The sequence below is a fragment of the Marmota monax genome, unplaced genomic scaffold (assembly GCF_021218885.2).
Source record: "Marmota monax isolate L192 unplaced genomic scaffold, Marmota_monax_Labrador192_F-V1.1 WCK01_AAM20220418_F8-fsc00132, whole genome shotgun sequence".
NCBI classification, from domain to species: Eukaryota; Metazoa; Chordata; class Mammalia; order Rodentia; family Sciuridae; genus Marmota; species Marmota monax.
The window spans coordinates 7,648,007-7,670,719 of NW_026695199.1; the positions used below are offsets into that span (position 1 = coordinate 7,648,007).

General features: G+C 36.5%; 1 protein-coding gene across 1 annotated transcript in view; it reads right to left on the bottom strand.

Moving 5' to 3' along the window:
- Nucleotides 1-393: 393 nt before the first annotated feature.
- Nucleotides 394-22,713, bottom strand: part of Adamts3 (ADAM metallopeptidase with thrombospondin type 1 motif 3) — a 258,179-nt gene continuing 235,859 nt past the window's right edge. Inside the window, exons 16-22 of the mRNA XM_046428779.2 lie at nt 21,669-21,749; nt 19,794-19,957; nt 13,972-14,137; nt 11,427-11,559; nt 8,247-8,454; nt 6,666-6,783; nt 394-2,979 (exon numbers count right to left, since the gene is read on the bottom strand). Of these exons, the coding sequence (XP_046284735.1) occupies nt 2,411-2,979; nt 6,666-6,783; nt 8,247-8,454; nt 11,427-11,559; nt 13,972-14,137; nt 19,794-19,957; nt 21,669-21,749 (1,439 nt within the window). The 3' untranslated portion in view covers nt 394-2,410. The remainder of the gene's footprint in view (nt 2,980-6,665; nt 6,784-8,246; nt 8,455-11,426; nt 11,560-13,971; nt 14,138-19,793; nt 19,958-21,668; nt 21,750-22,713) is intronic.

Genomic DNA, 22,713 nt, shown 5'->3' on the forward strand with positions numbered 1-22,713 from the left:
AGGTCATCCTCTGGTATGTTCCCTTCCTCCCCATAGTCCTGAATCTAGAGAGGACTCTTCCCACCAAACCTCAGGTAATCAGGATTCAAAGCTGGCGGGCGGCTTTTATTTAAAAATCACAAGTTGCACATTTTGAAAGATAGGAGCCCCCCTTTCCCTCTCATAAAACTAGCATTTTTACCATCTTCTTTTTCCCTCTCTGTAGTATGGTGGGACAGATCTTAGCTGAATGCCACAGCCCACAATCTATTATTCTCTCTTTTTTAAAAATGATACACCCTAATGTGAAAATAGGAGTCACTGTCATTTAATTTAAGCCCATTCCCTTGTAGAAAGATACTAGTCCAGGACCATGGGGTGAATCTGATGATAAAATCTAGAAAAAGCCAGATCTGTGTTGACATTTTTTTTTATTGCTATGTGTGTTCCCAATACAACAAACAGCATCAGTAGTGTACACTTTAATAAAAAGGAATTTTTAGCTTAGTAGAAAAGGAAGCTCAGAAGTATAATGAATATGTACATCTTTATGAGAGGTGTATGTGTGTGACCATCTGTATATTCCCTGTGGACAAGACATATGCACACGCAAGTAAACTAGAGAGAATTTCATTCAGGGGAAACTTTTAGGGAAAATAAAAAATGATTTCTATTTAAGGCCAGGGGATTATTTTACTATCTGTCTGGAACCCTCCTTTAAAATTCTTGCACAAAGTAGCAGCGATTCTTTAGAGGTATAGAGTCAATGGCTTCGGCTGTTATTTTACAACAGTTAAAATGCAGAAGTCTTTGCACATTCTGTGCTTTGAGAGGTTAGCATATCTGTATTTTAATTTGCATAATGTGCTTTTAGGCAGTTGATGTACTGACCTCAAAAACATTATGCTGAGAATACATTCCTGAAGTAACTAATTCACTATTTCTTTGAACGGGAATAAGTCATCAGCTCTATATGAACTATTTTAAAAATGCAAAATTTTTACATCAAATTTGTTCAGTTTTAGCTTTTTGCATTGGCTGTGGTGGTTTGCTTAAATTTCTTTTCTATGCACAAAACAAATGCATGCTAATTATCTCTCTAGTTTACGAAATATCATTGATATTTGCGTAAATATTTAGTACATAAAAATACTATCAAGAAAACAAATCAACTTTTAATAAATATCTTCGGTTCTGAATACTATATACAAGTACTTTACATCTACTCCCTGGAGAGAGCATTTCTGGCTTTGCTGTGAGCAAGGTGATCACTGACATAAATTACTAGTACATTATTGCAGTCAGATGCATTGTGGTTGTGAACATTTGGATATGAACCATGCAGAAAATAAATATCTTAACCATTGACAAATGCTTTCTTGAACCTTCCAAAGCAGTACTATCCTTGAGGGTCAATTCAAGTTTGATGGTATTTTCTCAGCTACCAACCCACAAATCTTTCCAGAACCTTTTTTCTTTGTGATTAATATAGTACATCAAGTATAACTGTTCGTATACCAACACTAGGAAATTAAACAACATAAGAACACAGGACACCTCAATGGTGCTTACAGAGGTCCTGGCAAGAGGGTTTTGGCTTTATCTTGCTCATTCACTGTTCTCTGTGACCAAAAGTGTACTCTGACACCACTCCTAATTCCTTTTAATTACAGGATGGAAGGCAATAGGTAAAGCAAGACTTACAAGTCTGAAGCTTCTGTTTTTTTCCTTTTCTATAATTTAGGTATCACATTATTGATTCAACAAAAGTCATACAACAAAACCTCTTGTATTGTCGGTAGCTATGATTCTAACTTCTCAACATTCTGCCTTGAAAATCAATCTATGGAATGTAAAATAAGGCAATACTCTATGACAGGCACCTAGAACATCCAGAAATGTAAGATAGTAAACAATCATTTGAGAACATCTCTTAAAATAATACTGATTTCTGCAATATACAGTATTTACACAACAGCTGCAAATTTGCTCATACAATATTTCTAATATAGATAAATAGGAATACAAGTCTATGAATTCTCTGCTCCATTTCCAAAATTTCTTGAAGTGTAAACTGTTGGCATCTCTTTTAAAAATGTTTACTGTAACTTTTTAAAACAAAAATCCAGCTGATATGCACAATTGATTCCAGTCCCTTTTCTTCATTAGAGAGTGACCAACACACATAGCAACCTATTTTCCCCGTTAGTAATCTTTGGTGCTTTCTTCCAACGAATTCTGGTGAATGAGTCAATGCAGAACAGGAGGAGGATGAAAGCAACTAGAAAAGTGAACCAGCACTTTTTGTTCTTTCACTTATGGATAAAATGAGTTGGAGAGCTATGGAGATTTCCACTAAGTTGTATGCACCATGTGGAGAGGGAGGTTGTCCAGGTTTCCTTCTGATTTCTACCCTTAAAATTTCACTTTTTCATCTTTCTAAGGTGGATGATCTTATCAGACGTCTCTTGTTAATAATCTTTTCATCTTTCTTTGAGGTTCTTGCCTGAGAAGAGGCACCTATTGAATCACTGACTGCCAGGAAGGAATCGGCCGCCCTCTGTGAAGCAGAATGGAGGTGGCCACTCTTGGTGGGTGAGGAGGACGGTATTGAGACCAGGCTCAGTGTCTTACTTCTGGTTTGCTGAGCTCTCCTTTGGGGTAAGTTAGCACCATCAGGTTCACTGTTCAGCCTGAAAGCAGCATATGCATTTGGACTCCCCACTGCAGAGATGCTACTCAAAGACTTTTTCTCAGCAGGAGTCTCTGGATAGTAAGGAGTGAAAGGTGTAGGCATCACTAGAGATCCAGGGAGATCACTGGGATTGAAGACTGCATCATCATGAGCTTCAGCAGCTTCTAGAAGGTATGGTGGTGGCGGGGTACTGCCACGCTTGCTACATGACTCGCAACAGAGCTTGTTATAACCTGGTATGGAGCAGTATCGTGCCAGCACCTCCATCTGACAGAATATGGACTTGTCTCCCAGACATGGCTCATCTGCAAAAAGAAAAAATAATATGCATCTCTAAACATAAAAGGAAAGACAAAATTAAAATTGTTCACAATTATAAAATCTGACATCAATGGGAGCTGTCACATGAGCCTCTGAATTAAAAATATGAACATTAGGATGAATTTGCTGAAATCGGCAGTCTTATCTACATTATCTACAAAGGATTGGGATCTTCAACTTTTTAAAATCTCTAGCAGACCACTGAGGGTAGTTTTTTCTTCCAAGTAGGAATATATATCTTAGGATAAAAAGGGGCATCTGTTGTTATGAAAATTTATTAGACTGTATTTCTGGCTTTCTAATAGGGTACCCTCTACATTAAAATCAAACACTAGAGATTTTTTTGGAATAAAGTAATTCTTAAGAGAATGTAATACCAAAAGAAAAATGAAAATACCATTTTGATAAAAAGAATATTATCCATCTTGAATGCCATGGTCTTATGTTTGCCATTGAATTTTTTCAGATTCTTATTGGAAAGCACAAATTTGGGTAAAATTTGTCAATTTTCTCATAAGTTTATTCAGTAGGTCAAACAGTATCTGGTACTAATGAAGAATATTCCATTGTAGAAAACTTGGAATGGAACTACCATTTGACCCAGCTATCCCACTCCTTGGTCTATACACAAAGGACTTAAAACCAGCAAGCTGTAGTAACACAGCCACATCAATGTTTATGGCAGCTCAATTTACAATAACTAAACTGTGGAACCAACCTAGATGCCCTTCAATAGATGAATGGATAAAGAAACTGTGGCATATATACACAATGAAATATTACTCAGCATTAAAAGAGAATAAAATATGGCATTTGCAGGTAAATGGATGGAGTTGGAGAATATCATGCTAAATGAAGTAAGCCAATCCCCAAAAAACTGAAGGTCAAATGTTCTCTCTGATAAGTGGACACTGATCCATAATGGAGGGGCAAGGGAAAATGGATGAACTTTGATTGGGCAAAGGGGAGGGAGGGATGGAAAGGGGCATGGGATTAGGAAAGATGGTGGAATGAGATGGACATCATTAACCTAGGAACATGTATGACTGCACATAGGGTGCGATGCTATATGCTGTACAACCAGAAAAATGAAAAGTTGTGCTACAACTGTGTGTAGTGAGTCAAAATGCATTCTGCTATCATATATACTTAATTAAAATAGATAAATAAATTAATGATAATAAAAAATCACAATGTGTTGGGAAATAGCATATTTTTGCTACTTGCCAGAGACATTGATAAGAAAAAACAAAAGGCCCTAATTGTGGGATGATGCATGGCCTTGACATTCGCAGGCCTAATATATACTATGTGTTTGAATTCTTCATATTATCTGAGGCCATAATCTAATTACAATGGGAAAGCCTGAGGATTACATTAATTGGTTTCACTTAAATATCAATTCCTCATCATTTGTGAATTACTTTTTCTATGCCTGCATCTTAAAATAAGGAAACCTCTTCCAGTATGTTCAAGAGACCTTAATTGAAAGACCTGTATTCTCTTTCCTTTGCCGATTAACCATCTCCTCTGTTTGAAGGCTTACCTTGGAGGTATGACCTGTCCTGTGTTAGAAAAGGACCCCATGTGACAATCCATAAGTATGAGCACTATGGCACTGCAGAGATCCATCAGAGCCAGAATGTGCTCCTTGGGGGAGGAGGTAAAGGGAGGGCTATAAAGGAACACATTAACTTTATGGTAATTTGGGCATAGATGGGAAGGGCTTCAGACCTGGTCACAAAAGGCCATTTTTCTCCTAAGAGTAGCTTAAGACTCTGAGGGGGATTACTACATATTTGGCAGAAACCAGAACTGATCTTTAGGCCAGAGCAAAAGAGCAGCTGAAAGAACCGTGGAACCACTAATCTAGTTATGCTATCTCCTTTGCACCTAGGTTTTACAGTAAAGACATTTTCTCCTGTATGAAGGAGAATCAAGCAAAATCTCATTGGCACTTGGACACAGTTCTAGCAACTATAGTGACCAATAAGGCTTACAAAGTATGCAGCCTCTTGACAGCAGTTGCTATATAAGGACAAAATATAATGACAGTAAACAAGTCTGAAAGCTCAAAACCCAAGTCAAAGCAAAGAGCATTCCCTCTTTCCAAAGTGATCAAATATTAAGTCCTATGTCTCCCCCTCGTGGTCATACTTGTTCTTGCCATTTCAAGTGAAAAATTTATAGTGAAATTATGTTTAAGGCTTAAAGACATGAAAGTTGAAATTTTTAAAACATAAAACATTCAATAAAATAGGCCTGGATGCTTTTCTTGGATTAAAAAAAAATAGCACAGCAGATGTTGAGATTCACCTACGGGCTTCCTTATGGAGTTGTAGGCTGCAGGAAAAGCTACTTGTTTAGTCCTGAGACTCACCAGTGTTTTAAAGCAGTGGCTGCCGTTGTTATTTATCAGGCATGGATGTGGGAGAACTGTTCTTAAGAGGAAGGTTGTGGTGCAGGAGGATGAGCAGGGAAGGAGAGAAAGTGCGAGATAGTGAGAAGAGAACAGAATCGTGGAGAGGATAGGAAGAAAGGAGACATGGTGTAAAAGAGATGGAGGAGTCGTGACAAGGGGGCTGAGAGGAAGAAGGCAGTGTGTCCCTTCAAGGTTCATGTGTTGGAACATGACCTTGAAGGTGGTGGTATGGAAAGCTGGGGCTTTTAGGAGGTGACTAGGTCACAAATATGGAGCCCTTTATGGGATTGATGCCTTTATAAAAGGCTCCAGGGTTCCTCCCCAGCCCCCTTCCTCATGTGAAGACAAAGCACCATCTATGAAGCCCTTACTAGACACTAATGTTCAGGTGCCTTGATACTAGACTTTCCAGTCTCCAGAACTATGAGTTATAAATTTTCTTACTTAGAAATTACCTGGTCTGAGGTATTTTATTATAGCAGCTTTAATGGTCCAAGACAGCAGGGGAGAAAAGGGAGAGGGAAAGGTGAAGTTAGGGAGACTAGGAGGGATAGAGAGAACAAGAAGAGGGTTTATACCCATCCACCCCAAAAGCATGTATGATGGTAGACATAGAGAAAGTGAGTGACACATAGACATTATGTCTGAGACAGAGAGCAAGACAGGCACCAAGAAATCAAGGAGGGAAAGAAACAGTTGTAAACAGAGAATGGAAACAGAAAGAAAAACAGGTAGAAGGAGAGCGTCTCATACAGATGGAAACTATCCAATACATTTTTGTTTTAAAATTGCAAATCAGTTAAATAAAACAAGGTCTGATTTTGCAATACAGTGTTGGTAGATCAGGCAAATGCTTAATTTTAGTATGTGTGCAAGGTGCCTATCTTGAAATCACTCCGTATATTAATGGACAGTTATTGGAAATGGCTATCAGGTTGAGTAACAGTTACTATCTTCATGCCTAAACATTAAATAATGTTAGTAATATATATATATATATATATATATCAAAACCTGGTGCAATGTTAAATTAATTTTTCAATGATGTGAAATTTTAAAGAACATAATGGAAAATAAGCAGTCCCCCCCACCCTAAATAATTCTTAGACTAATATTTTAAAGATGTTTTCCCTTGGTTATTTCTTGATAAGCAAATATAAATTCCAGAGCTTATCCTGAAAAGAAATTCTTCTCTTTGCGATTCAGAAATGTTATCAGAGCAGTGAAATCAATTAGTATCACACCTACCATTACAGGGAGGCAACTGACAGGCTCTGACGGACTCTGGCTTTTCACCGTCGCAGTGGTCTCCAGCCCTGCACAGGACCTGCCTCACCTCTGTTCCTTCGCCACAGGTCACTGAACACTACAGAAACAAAGGCTGTAACTATAGAGGTTTATTCCACCAAGACTGGACATGCAAGTGCTCACAGGCACCCACGTGCAGACCCCTCAGCTCTGGAGTTCTTTCTCTACAGAGGTGGTGCTGTGCAGATACTCTGAAAACAGACAATCCTGGGTTTATACCTTGGCTGCAGCAGTTACGAACCTGAGCACATTGCTTTTTCTTAAGAGCCTCAGTTTCATCATCCAGAAAGCTGGGCTCAGAGGATCTTTATAGGTCTAAAGGCCAAGGAGGCAGTGTGCCCAAAGCAGAGGCAAAGTGCCTGCATGTAAGCATTCCGTAGGGAAGAAGCCCCTGATGATGATGATCACTGATTCTGCTCTTTCCAGGGAGCCAGGCATGGTGTGGAGTGCCCCATTTCATCTTTTACACAGATGGCAGAATTTACTGACAAGCTACCTTGGTCAATTCACCCTCTTAGGGAACTACTCTCATGTCATTCTCATGTATTCATTTCTCTAATGAAGGGGGCTCACTTCTCTGAAAATAAGTCCAGAAATTTCCATACTACTGATCTAGATAGAAACTATGGAGGAGAACCTTATAAGGTTTGGGGTCTCGGAGGAGGAACAGGGCATAAGTTATGGTTCTGTGTGGGTGACTTTCACTTGCCTGTTCCTGGTCTCCACTTCTTCCTTGTTCTCTACCTGCTTTTGGATGCCCTTTCCTCCTATAAACTCTCTTCCTATGGCCCCGTAATTCCTTCAGTCTTTAGAAATAACAAACACAGGTGGTAGCTCAAGCAATGCAGCCATCAGTTAGCCAGTCCCCAAAAAGTTCTACCCCGGGCACTAGCTGGGTCCTGGGGAAGCAAAGCACAATGTTTTTTTGAGAAATGTGTGGACTACGGGCAAGCATAGACTCAGAGGCAGGAGTCACAATGGACCACATGTAACAGCATGCTAAAGGAAAGCTGAAGGATTTTTGAATGCAGAGGAGGTACTGGCAGAAGAGCATCTCCAGGAAGGCAGGAGTCTGTATTGTGGCTTTGAGCCTTGGTGAAGAGGGAAAGCAAGCCAGATGGAAGGTAGGAGACTGGAACAAGCAGGGTCTGATTGGAATAGTGAAACATTTACTCAAATGGAGACAGAGATCTGGAATGAAGAGAGAATAAGAGGAGATGGAGTGTTGCCAAATGGAGCAGGGCCCTACATCCTGTGTTAGGGGTTTAGAATTTATCATGTAGGAATAAGGACACCAGCAAAGATCTTAGAAGATCAGTTAGCTTTTAGAAACCTCCAAGTCACAAAACATTCAAATGTGGTTTGCCCCTAACAACTAAACTGCAAATATTATTTTAAATTTTTTCCTAGCACCTCCAGGTGATTACAAAATATGCCAGTTTCTCAGTTCACACAAGCCCATCTGATGTTTAAGCCAAAATATGTTGCATATGTTGACGCACACAGAACTCACACACCCACCTCATTCCAGGGCCCTGTTTTCCACTGGGCTGGACAGGGTACTCTGTTACACGGCCGGCGGCTCTCAGGACGGTCACCCACGCAGTACTTGCTGTGTACAGAGCGGTTGGTGCCATCATGGAGTGGCTGAAGGCAGCGCACCGTGCGAAGCTGGTAGCCGGAACTGCCACAGGTTTTGGTGCAGTGTTCCCACTCCTCAGCTACCCAGCTATAGGGGGTTAAGATTAAACACTGTCACTGGGATGGATGGTATGTGCTTTATTCCCAAAATGTAAAGCCCAGATTTTTCTGCTCCCTGTGCAACTGGCAACCTAGCAGGGCACAGTACAGTCAGGAAGTGATGTCAACTCCCTAATAACAGGTCCAGCACTTGCCTTTTTAATCTCCTATTATATTTTTCTGACTCTCAGTGACTCTGAAACTGTTTCCTAAAGAATGATCTACAGAGGATTCTTGAAACTCATGCTAAGTTTACCCTGTTAAGTTCAAGCATGAAGGTGGTTTTAAAAATAGCACCAAGACATTTTTAGCCATATTGCCTAATGGTTGTGTAATATCTGAAAGTGAAAAGAAAAAAAAAAGGAATCCACCGGATGCTTGCCAAGAAAATCAACTTGGCTGTTGCTGCTTGCATGAAATCTATCCTTTACTCATGTTTCAATATTCCCACTGAAATGATTGTCGTATTTCAACAGTTGTTGCCCTGAAGGACTCGTCTATCCTGTTGGGATAATTCAGATCTTCTTATTGAACTTCATGGGGTTTGACAGAAAGGTAAAGGCAGTGTGCAGCCAGGGCTGGGCAGAGACTGCTCCCATGAATGCATCTGACAAAAATGTTTCCAAAGAGACATTCTCAAAAGGATTTCCTGTGGAACATTCCCAAATTATTGTGTCCATGTCAGTGCTCCAAGCAGTATCCAAATCAGTTGTGGTTACAGTATACTGGACCATTCTGTTATATATCATTACTGAGTCCTGAATGTCACTACTAGGTTGTCACTACTGATTCCACCTGGCAATCACAAGTGTGTCCTCTTGGTGACTCTGAAACCTCCTAAATAATGATCCCTTGAGGGCTTCTGAAACACATTTTAAGGTTACCCTATTAAGTTCAGACATAAAGATGGCTTTCAAAAATACACTTTGTATATAATCTTTGTCTTTAAAATAAGTGACTAGTACAGTCTTCAAAAATGAGTAGATATTCTCTAGTCTAGTTATTATAAAACATTCCACTATCAGTTTGAGAGACTAGGGCAGTCTTAAACTGCCTGGTTATATTTTGCTACTCCATAGCTATGGCAAGAAAAAAAAAAAAAAGGAAGAGGAAAAATAACTTTGGAAAGAACAAATAAATAGTATGCCTCAATTAACATATTCACTGATAAACCCCATGAAGGGGGGACTCGAAATAAAGGATGAAAAAGGAAATAATATTTCATATTCCAAAAGTGATCAAATATTATATGAAATGATCAAACATCTTGAGAAAGAAATAATTGATGCACAGTTATAATAGCAAATGTCCCAGAAAGAAAGAACATAAACAAAATTTTTCAAAGAAAATCTCCTAGAGATGAAAGACATTGGTTTTATGTTTTCAAAGATCTACAGCTGTCATTTGCAACAGCCTGGAAGAAGCTGGATGGCAAGTAAAATGCGCCAGGCACACAAAAACTAAGGCTGCATGATCTCACTTATATGTGCAGTCTAAACAAGTAGAACTCACAGAAGTAAAGACTAGTATGCTGACTACCAGGGGATGGATGGATGGGGGGGTGGGAACAGAAGGGATTGGGAAGACCTTGGTCAAAGGAAACAAAGTTTTAGTTAGCAAGACTATCTAAAGTCTACTGCACCAAATCCTGACTGTAGTTTATATAATGTATACTACAAAATTGTTAAGAGCAGATTATAAAATGTTCACACCACTCACACATAAAAAGGATGTAATTTGAAAATAATTAGCATGATTTTATCATTCTGTAACAAAATATACTATACCCCAATAAATATACAAGATCATTATTTGTCAATGAAAAAGTCTACAAGTACACAGCACAATGAGAGAGAAAAGATCCTATGAGCTTTGGAAGACAAATACAGGCCACAAAGACAGAATTGAGAATCAGGATTACCACTAATTTTTCAAGAGCAACACTGGAGTCCAGCAGATAAGAGAATGATGTGTTCCAGAGAAAATACAGTCTAGAATTATATAAATATGCATGTGACTCCAAGTGATTAAGGGTGAGAGTAGAAGAAAGACATCTTTTATAATCTTATACTTCAACCTCTTATATACTTTTCTAGGGTATCTAAGAATTTAGTTTTTATATAAGACGTTTTACTTTGTATTTGTTTTGTCCCTGAAACTCCAGAAAGAATCTACTAGAATGACTGTATGAACCAAGAGATGAGAAAACAACTAAGGCAGGAAACAGGAGCTCTTGCAGAAGAGAGGGACAACGGAAATCACCATGATGAAAGCCTGGTGAAAGTCTAGGTGGAAGCAAGACACAGAGTTCATCTGTCTCTATTAAGAGGAAAGTTCCAGTATACTTGAATGTTTAGCATTTAGAGGGGATTAATATTTAAGGAAGAGAGTTTAAGCATGGATTCATGAAAAGTAGTAGAAAACCAAATATAAGAATCAAGATCTTCATTTACTCTGGATTAAACAGTTATACAAGAAAGGAAACAATTAGTATGCTATGTGACCTAGTAGAAGAGAGGGGTGTTAAAAGAATCTAAGCTCTGGATATTAATCTCATTAAAAGATATGTCAACATTGGAAGTACTGAGGAAGGAGTAAGTGCGGTAAAAAAAAAATTAAATCCTCATATTCCATAGTAGAAGTCCAATACATAATATGGAACTCTGCCCCCTCCAAAGGCAAGTGGTGGAAACAAAAATATTCTTCTTAAAGAGATTGAAACAAGTAATTACCAAATAGCAAAATAAACATAAAGCCTGAAAGTGGTTATGTTTTAAGAACAAGGATATAAAGAAAGGCAGAGAACCACAGCTTTATAAACAATTCCTATTAAATGACTCAATTATTTAAATCAGGTACATATAAAGTTTTGATTAAAAACAAATTTAAAATTAAAATGTGCTAAAGACATTTAAGCCCTTATTTTGACCTCAGGATATGATGGTCAAAATAAATACTTACAGCGGATGTGTACACTCTTGAATATTGCACATTCGTCTAATAGGTTTTGGCTTTTTATTGACCTCACAGAAGCTACGATGAACCATCTTATTATCGCTTTTCCTACGGCATCCGTATTTAGTGTACTGGAAACCTGGAAAAGAAAATAAGCTTCTTTGACCTTAATCATGTATTCATGCTATTATATATTAATTCATTTGTACATTCACTCATTTAATAAATATCGGAGTGCTGGTACAGTAAGGCACTGCACTAGGTGTTAGTGATTCTATCACTTTCACTTAAACTTACTTTAAAGTGAAAAAATGCTTATTTCAGAGCCTAAATTTAATAAGTATTATAAACTATGAAACAGTGACTGTGTACTGGCTAGAGAACTAAGATTGAATAAGCACAGTCTAGTGCCAGAGACCTCTATGAAAAAAGCATTTCCATCATCAACGCCTAGTAGTACAGGCTTTTATGGAGCTATGTGCGTAACTTTCTGCAGGGGGCGCCAAAAGGACACGGAGGGAAAGGCCTCCAGTTCAGCTGGAGGAGGGGCAGGGGAAGCATGCAAGCTCAGCAATTCTTTGTGCTTAATCTTGATCTTCCAACTGTGTGGGGTAAAGGAAATGAAGCCCAAATAGAAAAGCAGGTGCTTCACATGGCTGACGTGTCATGTATGAAGAGGAAGGAGGTGAGGAAGGATTAGAACTTGGATGCCTTGAGCACCAAACAAATGTATGGAATTTGTCCTGAAAATCATAGAGAATAAATGAAGGAGGTCTCTATTTGTTTAAAAAAAAAAATCATGAAATTTTCAAAAATTTTAAACTTACAAAAAACGTGAAATTTGTGTGCTTTGCATCTAGATTAATATTTTGTTACCATGTCATCACATTTTCCATATATCACTATACAGAATTTACTGTATATGTAATTTTTTCCTGTACTATTTGAGAATAAGTTGAAGAAATTTTGATTATTCACTCCTAAATGTCAGGTCACATTTTGTTACAAGGACATTCTCTTCCATATAAACAATATAATTTTTAAGAATCAGAAAATTCAACACAGACAATTATCTAATATGCAGACCATATTGAAAACCTGTCAATTGTCCTTATAATGTTCTTTACAGTGATGTCTTTTCTCATCAAGGAAACTGACATGTCTTTTTAACCTCCATCAATCAGAAATAGTTTCTGAATCCCTTTTTGTTTTTCATGGCATCTAATATTTTTGAAATGTGTAAGACAAGAGTTTTGAGAAACGTCCCACAATTTCGGTTTTACTGTCTCTCAATGATGAGATTCAGGTTATTCATTTTTGGAAAGGGTTACTTAAATGATGTATCTTCAGGGCAACATGAGAAGACTGTAAGATTTTAGGCAGGAAAATAATATAGTTCCACTCATTCATTTAAGAAAATTTCCCTTGAAATAAAAGAAGAGAAGAAAATCAAAGTCAGATACTAGTTAAAAGGCCACTGCATCAATCTTCCCTTCCAAAACCGTGACGGAAGCCTGGAGAGGAAGAACAGATCTGGCCTGGTAAGAAGGGTAATGTTGAGTGTACAGTAAAAGGGAGGATGGAAATTAAATAAGCATCTATACAGTGTAAATGTTTACATGTCATCCTTAATGAGTAACTAAAAACATTTAATGCCTCCCTCCAGAAACACTTTGGGAATACATTCTTGAATTTTCAATTATAAAATAAAGGATTTGCACAAGAATTCCCTGTTTTGAACAAATTATCTTTATGCTCAATTATTCACTGCTATTTTTGTGACAGTCCCTCACCTTCTCCTGCTTGTTGAGGAGAATTTTGTCTAGGCCAACTCAATCCTCAAGCCTTTGTTGTTCAGAATGAGAGGAAGGGATGAAGGGAGAAAATGATAAACACTGAGCATAGCTTCAGCTTCATGGATTTACTCTGGGGAAGCAGAGAGGCAGCAGGGTGTAGTGAGGAAGAGTATGTACCAGAAGCCAGGGTAGCTGGGTTTGAATCCTATGACCTTGGACAAATTACTTATCTTCCCTGATCTGCAGTTTCACCATCAGTGTAACAGAAATGATAAACAGCACCAATCTCATAGGGTCATTGCAAGTATTCATGCATTGATACTAAAAACATTCAGAAGATCAGCTGGTTCCAAATACACAGCATAATCAGTTGTATCATCAGAGTTAACTAATAGCTCTTTAATGCATAAATACAGAAATTTAAAGTAGAGGGAAAGGCAATAATCTGAGTACACTGAATTTCGGGGAATTCTGGAGTTTCAGAAAAGTAGAGTGATTAAGAGTTCCACTACAGGGGACATAAGCCATAATGATCTAGACAGACGAGGAAGTAGCTTTTAAGGTTCTACGACTGGTGGATGGAATCCTCTGCTGATTGTGATATTTTTAGGAATAATGTTTTGTACTTACGTTTTGGATGTTATATTAGTGGTTTCTCAGATTGCAGCCTCAATTAGAGAAAAGCCTCAAAGTAGAAGCAGGATTGACTTTTGTGTGAATTGCATTTTAATATAATGAATGTGTTCAAATGTTACCTCCACCACAGGGTTTGGAACACTGAGACCAACTCTTCAGAGCCCACTCAAAAGTATCCAGTTCTTCCTGGATGACGTTGTTGCTGTTGATTGTAGGTACAGAGTCCTCATGGATGATATACTTATATGTCAGGCTAGAGCGGGTATCATTCTCCTGAGGTATAATCTAAGACACATGTGAAATGCATATGTAAATCATCTGAGAGTTAAGCCTTGAGTGAAAATTTACAAATATTTCAGAATATTGTTCTTACTGAAACTGGAAAACTTTCTAATAGCTTCTTAAATATGTTTTTATTTCTGTCAATTCAACTGCAAATGTGCACTATTTTAGAAAAAAATGCACATGTGTAAGACTGAACATAATGATACTAAAAATGCATACACTCAGGAGTAAGAGTTCTATTATAAAAATAACTGCATAAAATTAACTATAGGTTTTCTTAAAGAACACCATTTCCTTAGTACATTTTAAAGTTTATAACTGTTTTGTTATAATGATAAAGATAATAATGTTCCCTCCAGAAAACAAATGCATTATGGAGAAATATAAAGAAAATAAAAACCAGTCATAATTCTATAGACCCAAACAAAATCAAAGTTACGGATATTTCCTCAAGGTAATTCCAATGTGTGTGTGTGAGTATAGACTTAAGTACTTTTCCTGGCTCTGCTTATTTCACTTAATATGTTATGTGTATTTTCCAAGACAGTAGATATTTTCAGAAAACATGGTTTGAAATGTCAGCTTAGCTTTTAATCCTAAAAGCATATATTATTTAACTATTCACTTACTAATGAATATTTGTATTGATTAGAAATAGTCCCCACCTTTATGGGGATTTCTGTTTTTGTTTTTTTTTCATACATTCTTCATAGTTCTTTTGAGACTGGTGGGTGGCCTTTCAGAAGAGTTAGAACAACTGTTACTTCCATGGTACAGTACATGAAAATGCCATAACTCAGAATTATATATAACGTTCAACTTAATCAATTTGATGGGGGAAAAGACCATTTAATTATTTACTTGACAATTAGTGGAGTTTAACCTTCTAAGTTTATGACTCACTTGTATTTTGTCTACTGTGTACTGCGTGATCATCATTTTTCTTTTTATTGTTTCATGTAGCTTTTCCTTTTCTGAACAATCTATGCACTAGAAGTATTAATCTTTTTTTGTAATAAGAATCACAAACATTTTCTCAGTTTGTTATTTGCCTTTTATTTTTATTTAGGGCAAAACAGTCATTTTTAGAAAGAAAAATATGTTTTAATTGATTTTCATTATATCTTTTATAGGGTTATACCAAGTATACAGAGGGATAAATAGGTGGGATTTTAAACAGAACTCTTAAAAACAGCTTTTGTCTCAGAAACCAATAAACCCACTGGGTGCAGGTTCTGGTTACCTGGGTTCCATTTTCTTTTTTCCTTAGTCTTTGGTTTGAAACAGCATTAAAAGTGAAATCCTAACTCTCACACCGTGGCCAGATATCTTTTTTTTTTTTTCCCTCAGTACTGAGGATTGAACCTAGGGCCTTGTGCATGTGAGACAAGTAATATACTTTAAAAAAATTATTTTTTTTAAAGCTTTGACAGCCATGCTCCAGAGCTCCAAGCTGGGGCTTCCAGTTCTCTAGATAGGACTAGGTCATGGTGATACAGCACAAGTTATCCACAATCCCACTTCTGGCTACAAATCTTGTTCCTTTGGCACAGCTTACCACCCCCTGTGGCCACATGGTGATCAGTGGGTAGAGCCCTGAGGCATTCTGAATGGTAGTATGGATCAGGGCTCCATGTTGCTTAAAAGGAGTGTAATTTTATAACAGCAAAATAGAGCTTCTGGTCTCCAATCAATCATTTGAGCTTTAAATAATGTAAATGAAATCTTGATTAGTTTATATTTTTGCTATGCAATTATCTAAGCTATGAAATAGAATGATGGTCCAGAAATAATTTCATATAGATTTGGCCAATTAATACTTGACATAAATGAAAAGTAAACTGAATAGTGAAAAGGTAGTCTTTTTACCAAATTGGACTTTTATTGGTTTTAAAAATATGTCCAAGATTATGTTGGAAATGACTTCCATATTGGTTGCACATCTCACTTTTTCTGTCATGCGCATTATTTGCCTCAGTAGAAGACAGCACCATGTTATAGGGACACTTAAGCAGCCTATGGAGAAGCCGGGTTGGAAAGGAATGGAGGTCTGCTAGCCACCACACAGAAAAGCTTGGGAACAATCTTCTGAGGCCTTTCAAGGACCATGTGGCTGAGCTTGGAGGCACTGTCACTCTATCAACCCTTGAGGCGACTGTAGTCACAGCTAACAACAACTTCATGAGATTCTCTTGGTGAGGACTTGTCAGGTAAGCTGCTTTCAGATACACAAGTTTCATAAACTGTGGGACAAATGTTGCTTGTATTTAGCAACTGTGTTTGGGGTAGTTTGTTTTGCAATGATAGACAAATTATATTTGTATTAATATGTAAAAATAAGAACATAGCAATTCATACTAAATTGACTCAAAATGCTTCATAAACCTAAATGCTAAATGTAATACCATAAACTATAAAATTTCACAAGAACAAAAGTAGGAGAAATTGTTTTGATGCTGTATTAGGCAAAAAATCCTTCTATAGCACCAAAAACCAAGGCCTAAAAGAAAAAAAAATAACAACAATAATAAATTGGACTTTAGTAAATGCTAAAATACCAAGAAACTACTAAGAAGGAGCAATGGACTGGAAGAAGATATTTACAAATCATTTATTTCACAGTGGACTTGCTGAGTATAAAGAACTCCCGAAAGTCAAAAAGGGAAATAATTCTGAAAGGGAAATAATTCCCAAAGGAAAAAAGACTTATAATGGAGTAGGAAAATTTGGTTTTAGTTAGTATGATTTTTTAAAGCATGGAATCCAATCAATGTTTGTATACAGACTCCAAACAATGCATTTCAAATCAAATAGGTGTTTTCTACATTCATCCATGAGAGAGTAATAAAGTTGCTTTCCTAATATTAAAACCTATAAAACTGCACAGAAAATAGAAGGAAACTTTGGGGGGGGGGGGCTGATAGATAACAATGGCAAAGGACAACAATCCCTGTGGTGAGAGAAATAAGCCTAGTCTTGCTTCCTGCAGGGGCCAGCGTCTATACCTCTGCACAGGGATGAGAAGTCACACTTTATAACTCCAGGGAAGGGCCTGAAGAAGGGTGGCCCCAGGGAGGGGTGGTCTAGAAGCTGCTCAGGTCCTTAACTAAGGGCTGATCTGTACCTGCCCAAGGCCAAATGCCATGTGCTCTAACAGTGAGTGGGAGTGAAACAAAGAACCAGAGGTCAGACAGGGAGGAGAGTCCCAGCAGCTCAAAGGGGCCTTATCAATACCAGAGGTATTCAATTAAGGTCCCCCCACAAAGTAAGGACTAAATTGAACTAGACCAGTCCTAATGAAAAATACAACTAGATCTCAAAGGATTAGGAGGATGATCTTGCAAAGATCTAACTGCCTGCTGAACAAAGTGAAACAACCAAACACTTCACAATTTATCATCCATAATGTCCAGTGAAAAGTGAAAGAAAAATTATAAGAAGCAGGAAAATGTGATTCATAATCAACAAGAAAAAAAATCAGCCTAGAAAAACAGACAACATGAATATCCAGAACTTAAAGGATATGTTAGTCATAATGAGCCAATATATATCAGCAGAGAAATGGGGGAAAAGAAAAAGAGTAAGAGAGAACAAATCCTGGGAAAGGATTGTACTGATAGGGAAAATAAATAAGGAGACAAATGAATTACAGTAGATGGGGTAGAGAGAGAAGATGGGAGGGGAGGGGAGGGGAGATAGTAGAGGATAGGAAAGGTAGCAGAATACAACAGTTACTAATAGGGCATTATGTAAAAATGTAGATGTGTAACCGACGTGATTCTGCAATCTGTATTTGGGGTAAAATTGGGAGTTCAAAACCCACCTGAATCAAATGTATGAAATATGATATGTCAAGAGCTTTGTAATGTTTTGAACAACCAATAAAAAAACAACAACAAAAAACAAACAAACAAACAAACAAACAAAAAAAACTGACATTAAAAATTTACCAGACAGGCTCAAGGGCAGATTGGCAGTCACATAAGAAATAGTGAATTTATATATATAGATCTCAACACATTATCCAATCTGAAAAAATATTTAGAAAAGACTATATAAGAACCAATGGGGCTTTAGACTTTTGGAACAATTTCAATATGTTTAACATGCATGTGAGTAAGTCCCATGAGTAGAAAAGAGAAAGATGGTGTGGGAGCAACTGACTTGAAGATATAATGGAAAATTTAGCCAGATTTCGTGAAAAACATCAACCCACAAAGATGAGATTCTCAGTGAACCCCAAGAATGTTACAAAGAACACCACAAACTATGTATATCTTACTCAAACTGCTATACAGAAAAAAGAAAACAAAGAGTCTTAGTGACTTAGAGCCTACCTGCTTGGCACCTCTATGAAACACTTGCTAGGTATAAATAAGGTATAATTGGCTATAAGAATCCCACTGGTGCTGTTCTTAGGAGCTCTGTGACCCACAGACTCCCAACAGTGCTGCTCAGTGACATCTCCGAGAGAGGTGGACAACCTGTGTTCTCCTCCTGTCATAGGTTAGATATGTGGTGTCCCCCAAAAGCTCATGTGTGAGACTATGCAAGAAGATTTATGAGAGATGTAACCTACTCAGTAGATTAATCTATTGACATGGATTAATTGGGCAGTAACTGTAGGCGGGTAGGGTGTGACTGGACGAAGAAAATCCCTTTATACTTAGTCCTTTTGAACAGAGGAGCTTTTTCTCTGCTTGTGGATGACTGTCTGAGCTGCTTTCTTCTGCCATGATGTTCTGCCTCACCTTGGGCTCAGAGCTATGGAGTCAGCCCACTCTATGGACTAAACCCCTGAAACCATGTGCCAAAATACACTTTTCCTCCTCTAAGTGTTCTTGTTGGGTCTTTTGTTCACAGTGGTGCAAAGCTGACTGAAATGCCTCCTTTCCTTCTTCCCCCTAAGTTCTGTGGTCCTTTTCTTCTTTGGGTGGTATTCCTACTTGCAAATCTGCTATAGCCTCACCCAAATAAAGCTTTCAGGAGCTCATGCTACCTGTGGCCATATCTTATTTTTGATTAGCTACCAAATCCCTCAAACTCCCTATAAGAACATAAAGACATCTTTAAAATGCTTAAAGAAAAAAAAAACTGAAAAAATCAGCAATCCCAAATTATTTATCTAGTGAAGAAAATAGCTTTAAAAAATGAGGGTGAAATAATATTTTCATATAATTGAAAGCTGAAAGAATTTTTTGCTAGTACACTCAGACTATGAGAAATGCTACAAGAAGTTCTCTGTACTGAAGGTAAATGATACCAGATGGAAAGTTAAGATTGACAAGGAAAGAAAGAGTATCAGAAATGGTAAATTTTTGGTTAACTATAAAAATCTACCTTTCCATTTGTTGTCTTTAAAAGACAACTGGTTCACAACTTAGATAATTTGTAGATTTCCATAATTTACAAAATAAATCTTTAAAAACCTCTAAAAAAAAAAAGACAACTGGTTAAGTCAAAATCATAATAATGTATGATACAATTTTTAATGTATGTAAATGATAATGTTATACAAAGAGTGGAGGTGGAGGGAAAGAAATTATAACAAACCAGCAAATAAATATTTAATATCCAAGGTAAAATTGTTTTCAGATAAATTAATTATAAAATTATAAACTAAATCAATTACATAATAACCTGTAATGATACATACCAAAACAATAACGGGATCATGTAGGGGTCCATCAGTGTGAAGAGTTTCAATGTCATCTTCGATGTTATAATCCCACTCCACACCAAGATCTATGAAGGTTCGTGACTTGGCTTCCTCCCCTTTGCCATTTAAAATGTAGTGGCCTGTAGCCTGATTCTTAATTGCTAAGGAAAGGAAAATGAGTAACCGGCATATACATTATTGTGTACAGTTTTGAAGATCCATATTAAGTCTATCCCATTCTATAAACTAGTGACTATGTTCCTTCGTCAGTATCAAGCAATCAATGAGTGTTAGTTCTAATATCATTCCCATTTCCTTCGTTATGCATCCAAAACTCTAAATAAGCATTCCTAATAGTCAAAAACAATAGCAAGGTGGTAAAAGAGGCAAAATAATGTTTGCAAATATTCCCATTTGAAAACATTGTCAAAGAGGTTAAGGTTTCTCAACTTAGTTATTCCAAACATTTCCTCAGAAAGCCCAGAACATTTTGAAAATAATGGATACTTCTCCAATAATTAATATAAACCATTTATGTTAGTATGCCATATAACATGATGATTTCTTTACAGTGTATCTCTTCAGAATTGGTAATGATATTTATAGCTACCTAACACACTTGAAAGGATTTAGGACAATAATTTAAGTTCTGATGAATGCAAAATTCCAAGGCCATGTCACTACTTAGAATTGGAAAAAGCTACTTGCTGCTGATAGAATTCTTAATGTATTATAGATCTATATATTTATCAAATAAAGTGGTTCTCTAGTGAGTAAAAATAAATCATATTTTAACTTTAGGAGATATATATCAGCATACAATGATAACTTAAAAACAAAAGTTCATAAATTACTATTACCAATGTGTGGAAAACATAAGTAATCTTAATTAAATCCATTTATTCCTCTTGAGCTTTTACACTAGTCCAATTTTCCTAAGGATAATAGTTTGAATTCCAATTAAAGAGTTTTATACACTAGGGAAAGAACTATGGCTGACTGCTAGGAGGCTATGGCATCTAGTAGTGACTATAATATAAATATTTTTAAAAACTCAATTCTACGCAGCACCATAAAAATTCATTACTTTTAAGGCACATATGAAAATTTACTACACATTTTCATGCAGTTGACAATGTTGCCTTAGTTTTAGAAATCTTTGTGCTTCAATAGGGCAAGGAATATGATTATTGTTTATATTTGTATACACACTATAAAAACAAACTCTTTTAAAATGACTTTTCTACACAATCCTCTCCAAAAAGGCAAATAATCTTCGTTGGGCCATTATAATCATCCACACAAATAGATCTATATGTACTAAAAAAATGTGACACATGTCAGACATTAGGAAAATTTAACATTAGACTAGCAAAATTCACTGACGGTTGCTTCAAACATCTTAAAATGTAATGAAAATAAGGGGTTATATGTACTGCGACATCAACTAAAACATCAGAACTCATTTGTCCACGTAAATGCGATGAATTGTTCTGATATTATTCCTCAATTTAGTACATTTTACTATATATTTTTTCACAACCCTTAATACAGAGAAAAATTGTATAGTAAGTACAAACTTGTCAAGTTTTTTCCCCTCACATAATTATGAAACAGTCTCAATTTCTATAAAAAATTAAAGTTTTATTTTGACATATTTCTTGTTTTAAAGTGAGAATGGTTAAGAGAAATGACAAGCCCCTACATAAGATTAAATTAATTCATTTACATGTTTTTTGGATTCTGGCATATATATGTATATACATACATATATATGCACATATATATGTACCTATATATGTGATTTCTTTGACATTTCAAGGTTTAAGTGCATATTTAACGCAGCTCCAGCAGACAGAAATGCTTACTTACCAAGAATATGAGGAGATGCCTCGTCTTCTTGGATTAACACATGTCTAGCCCCAGGGGGTATATCAAACATCTTAAGGTACCCTTTGCATGTGTGGTAAATAATGAAGAAAGCAAAGAAAACAAAAGCAATAACCATGGTTAGTTGAGCACTACATTCTTACTGCTCCTGCATGCAGAAGAGGGCATCCATAAACTGAAAGAAGCAGTTTCAGAAATTAACTTCGAAGCATTGGTAGCTTTTGTGACATCCTGCATGAGATTAGAGAAAATTTTTGTTTTTACACGAAAGGAGGAGGAAAAAGTTAATCTTGTTACCAACTTATTAGTCATTTATGCTTGTGTTGACCTATAAATTGTGTCAACAATAGTTCAGGCAAATACTATACTTTCATGTGTGCCTCTATGGGATTCTAGTTTCCTAAATCACCCTTTTAAAGTGGGGCCAATTTTTAGTGGAAGTTTTTAGATAGAGAACTTCTTCAGATATTTTATCTGTCTCTGTATTATTTAAAAAACCCAAGTGGCAAGAATAAATAACTAAATTTTCAATTATGGAAATGTTTCCATATTTAAAAGCCTACTTTATTCCAAAAAAATTACAAAAGAAAAATCGGTAAGTAGCTTTTATTTTTCTTGTGATTAGTAGTAAATTATAAAGCTTACCACATTTTATGATTGACTGTTTTAAAATATGTGCTGTAAATCTGACGAAACCATTCAATTAAAAAGTGTTTGAAAGTTATGTCATGAATTGCCTTTACATGCCCGCTGACTCGATCTTTTAAGCCAGAAATAAAATTAATTGGTTGTTTGGGCTTTAAATTAGGCAGCATTGCTATTACTGCCAATGTCATATATGACAAATATTATTATTACAACCTGAAAATTATTGTAAGATAACTGAAGATTCATATATTTAACTATAAATCATCAATAGTCAGGAGAAATGGACCAAGGTGTATCTATCTCCATAAAAAATAAATGAATATAGGAAGATTATGCAACCTACCCCCTTTAGTAGGTTGTAAAACATCTCATTCATATA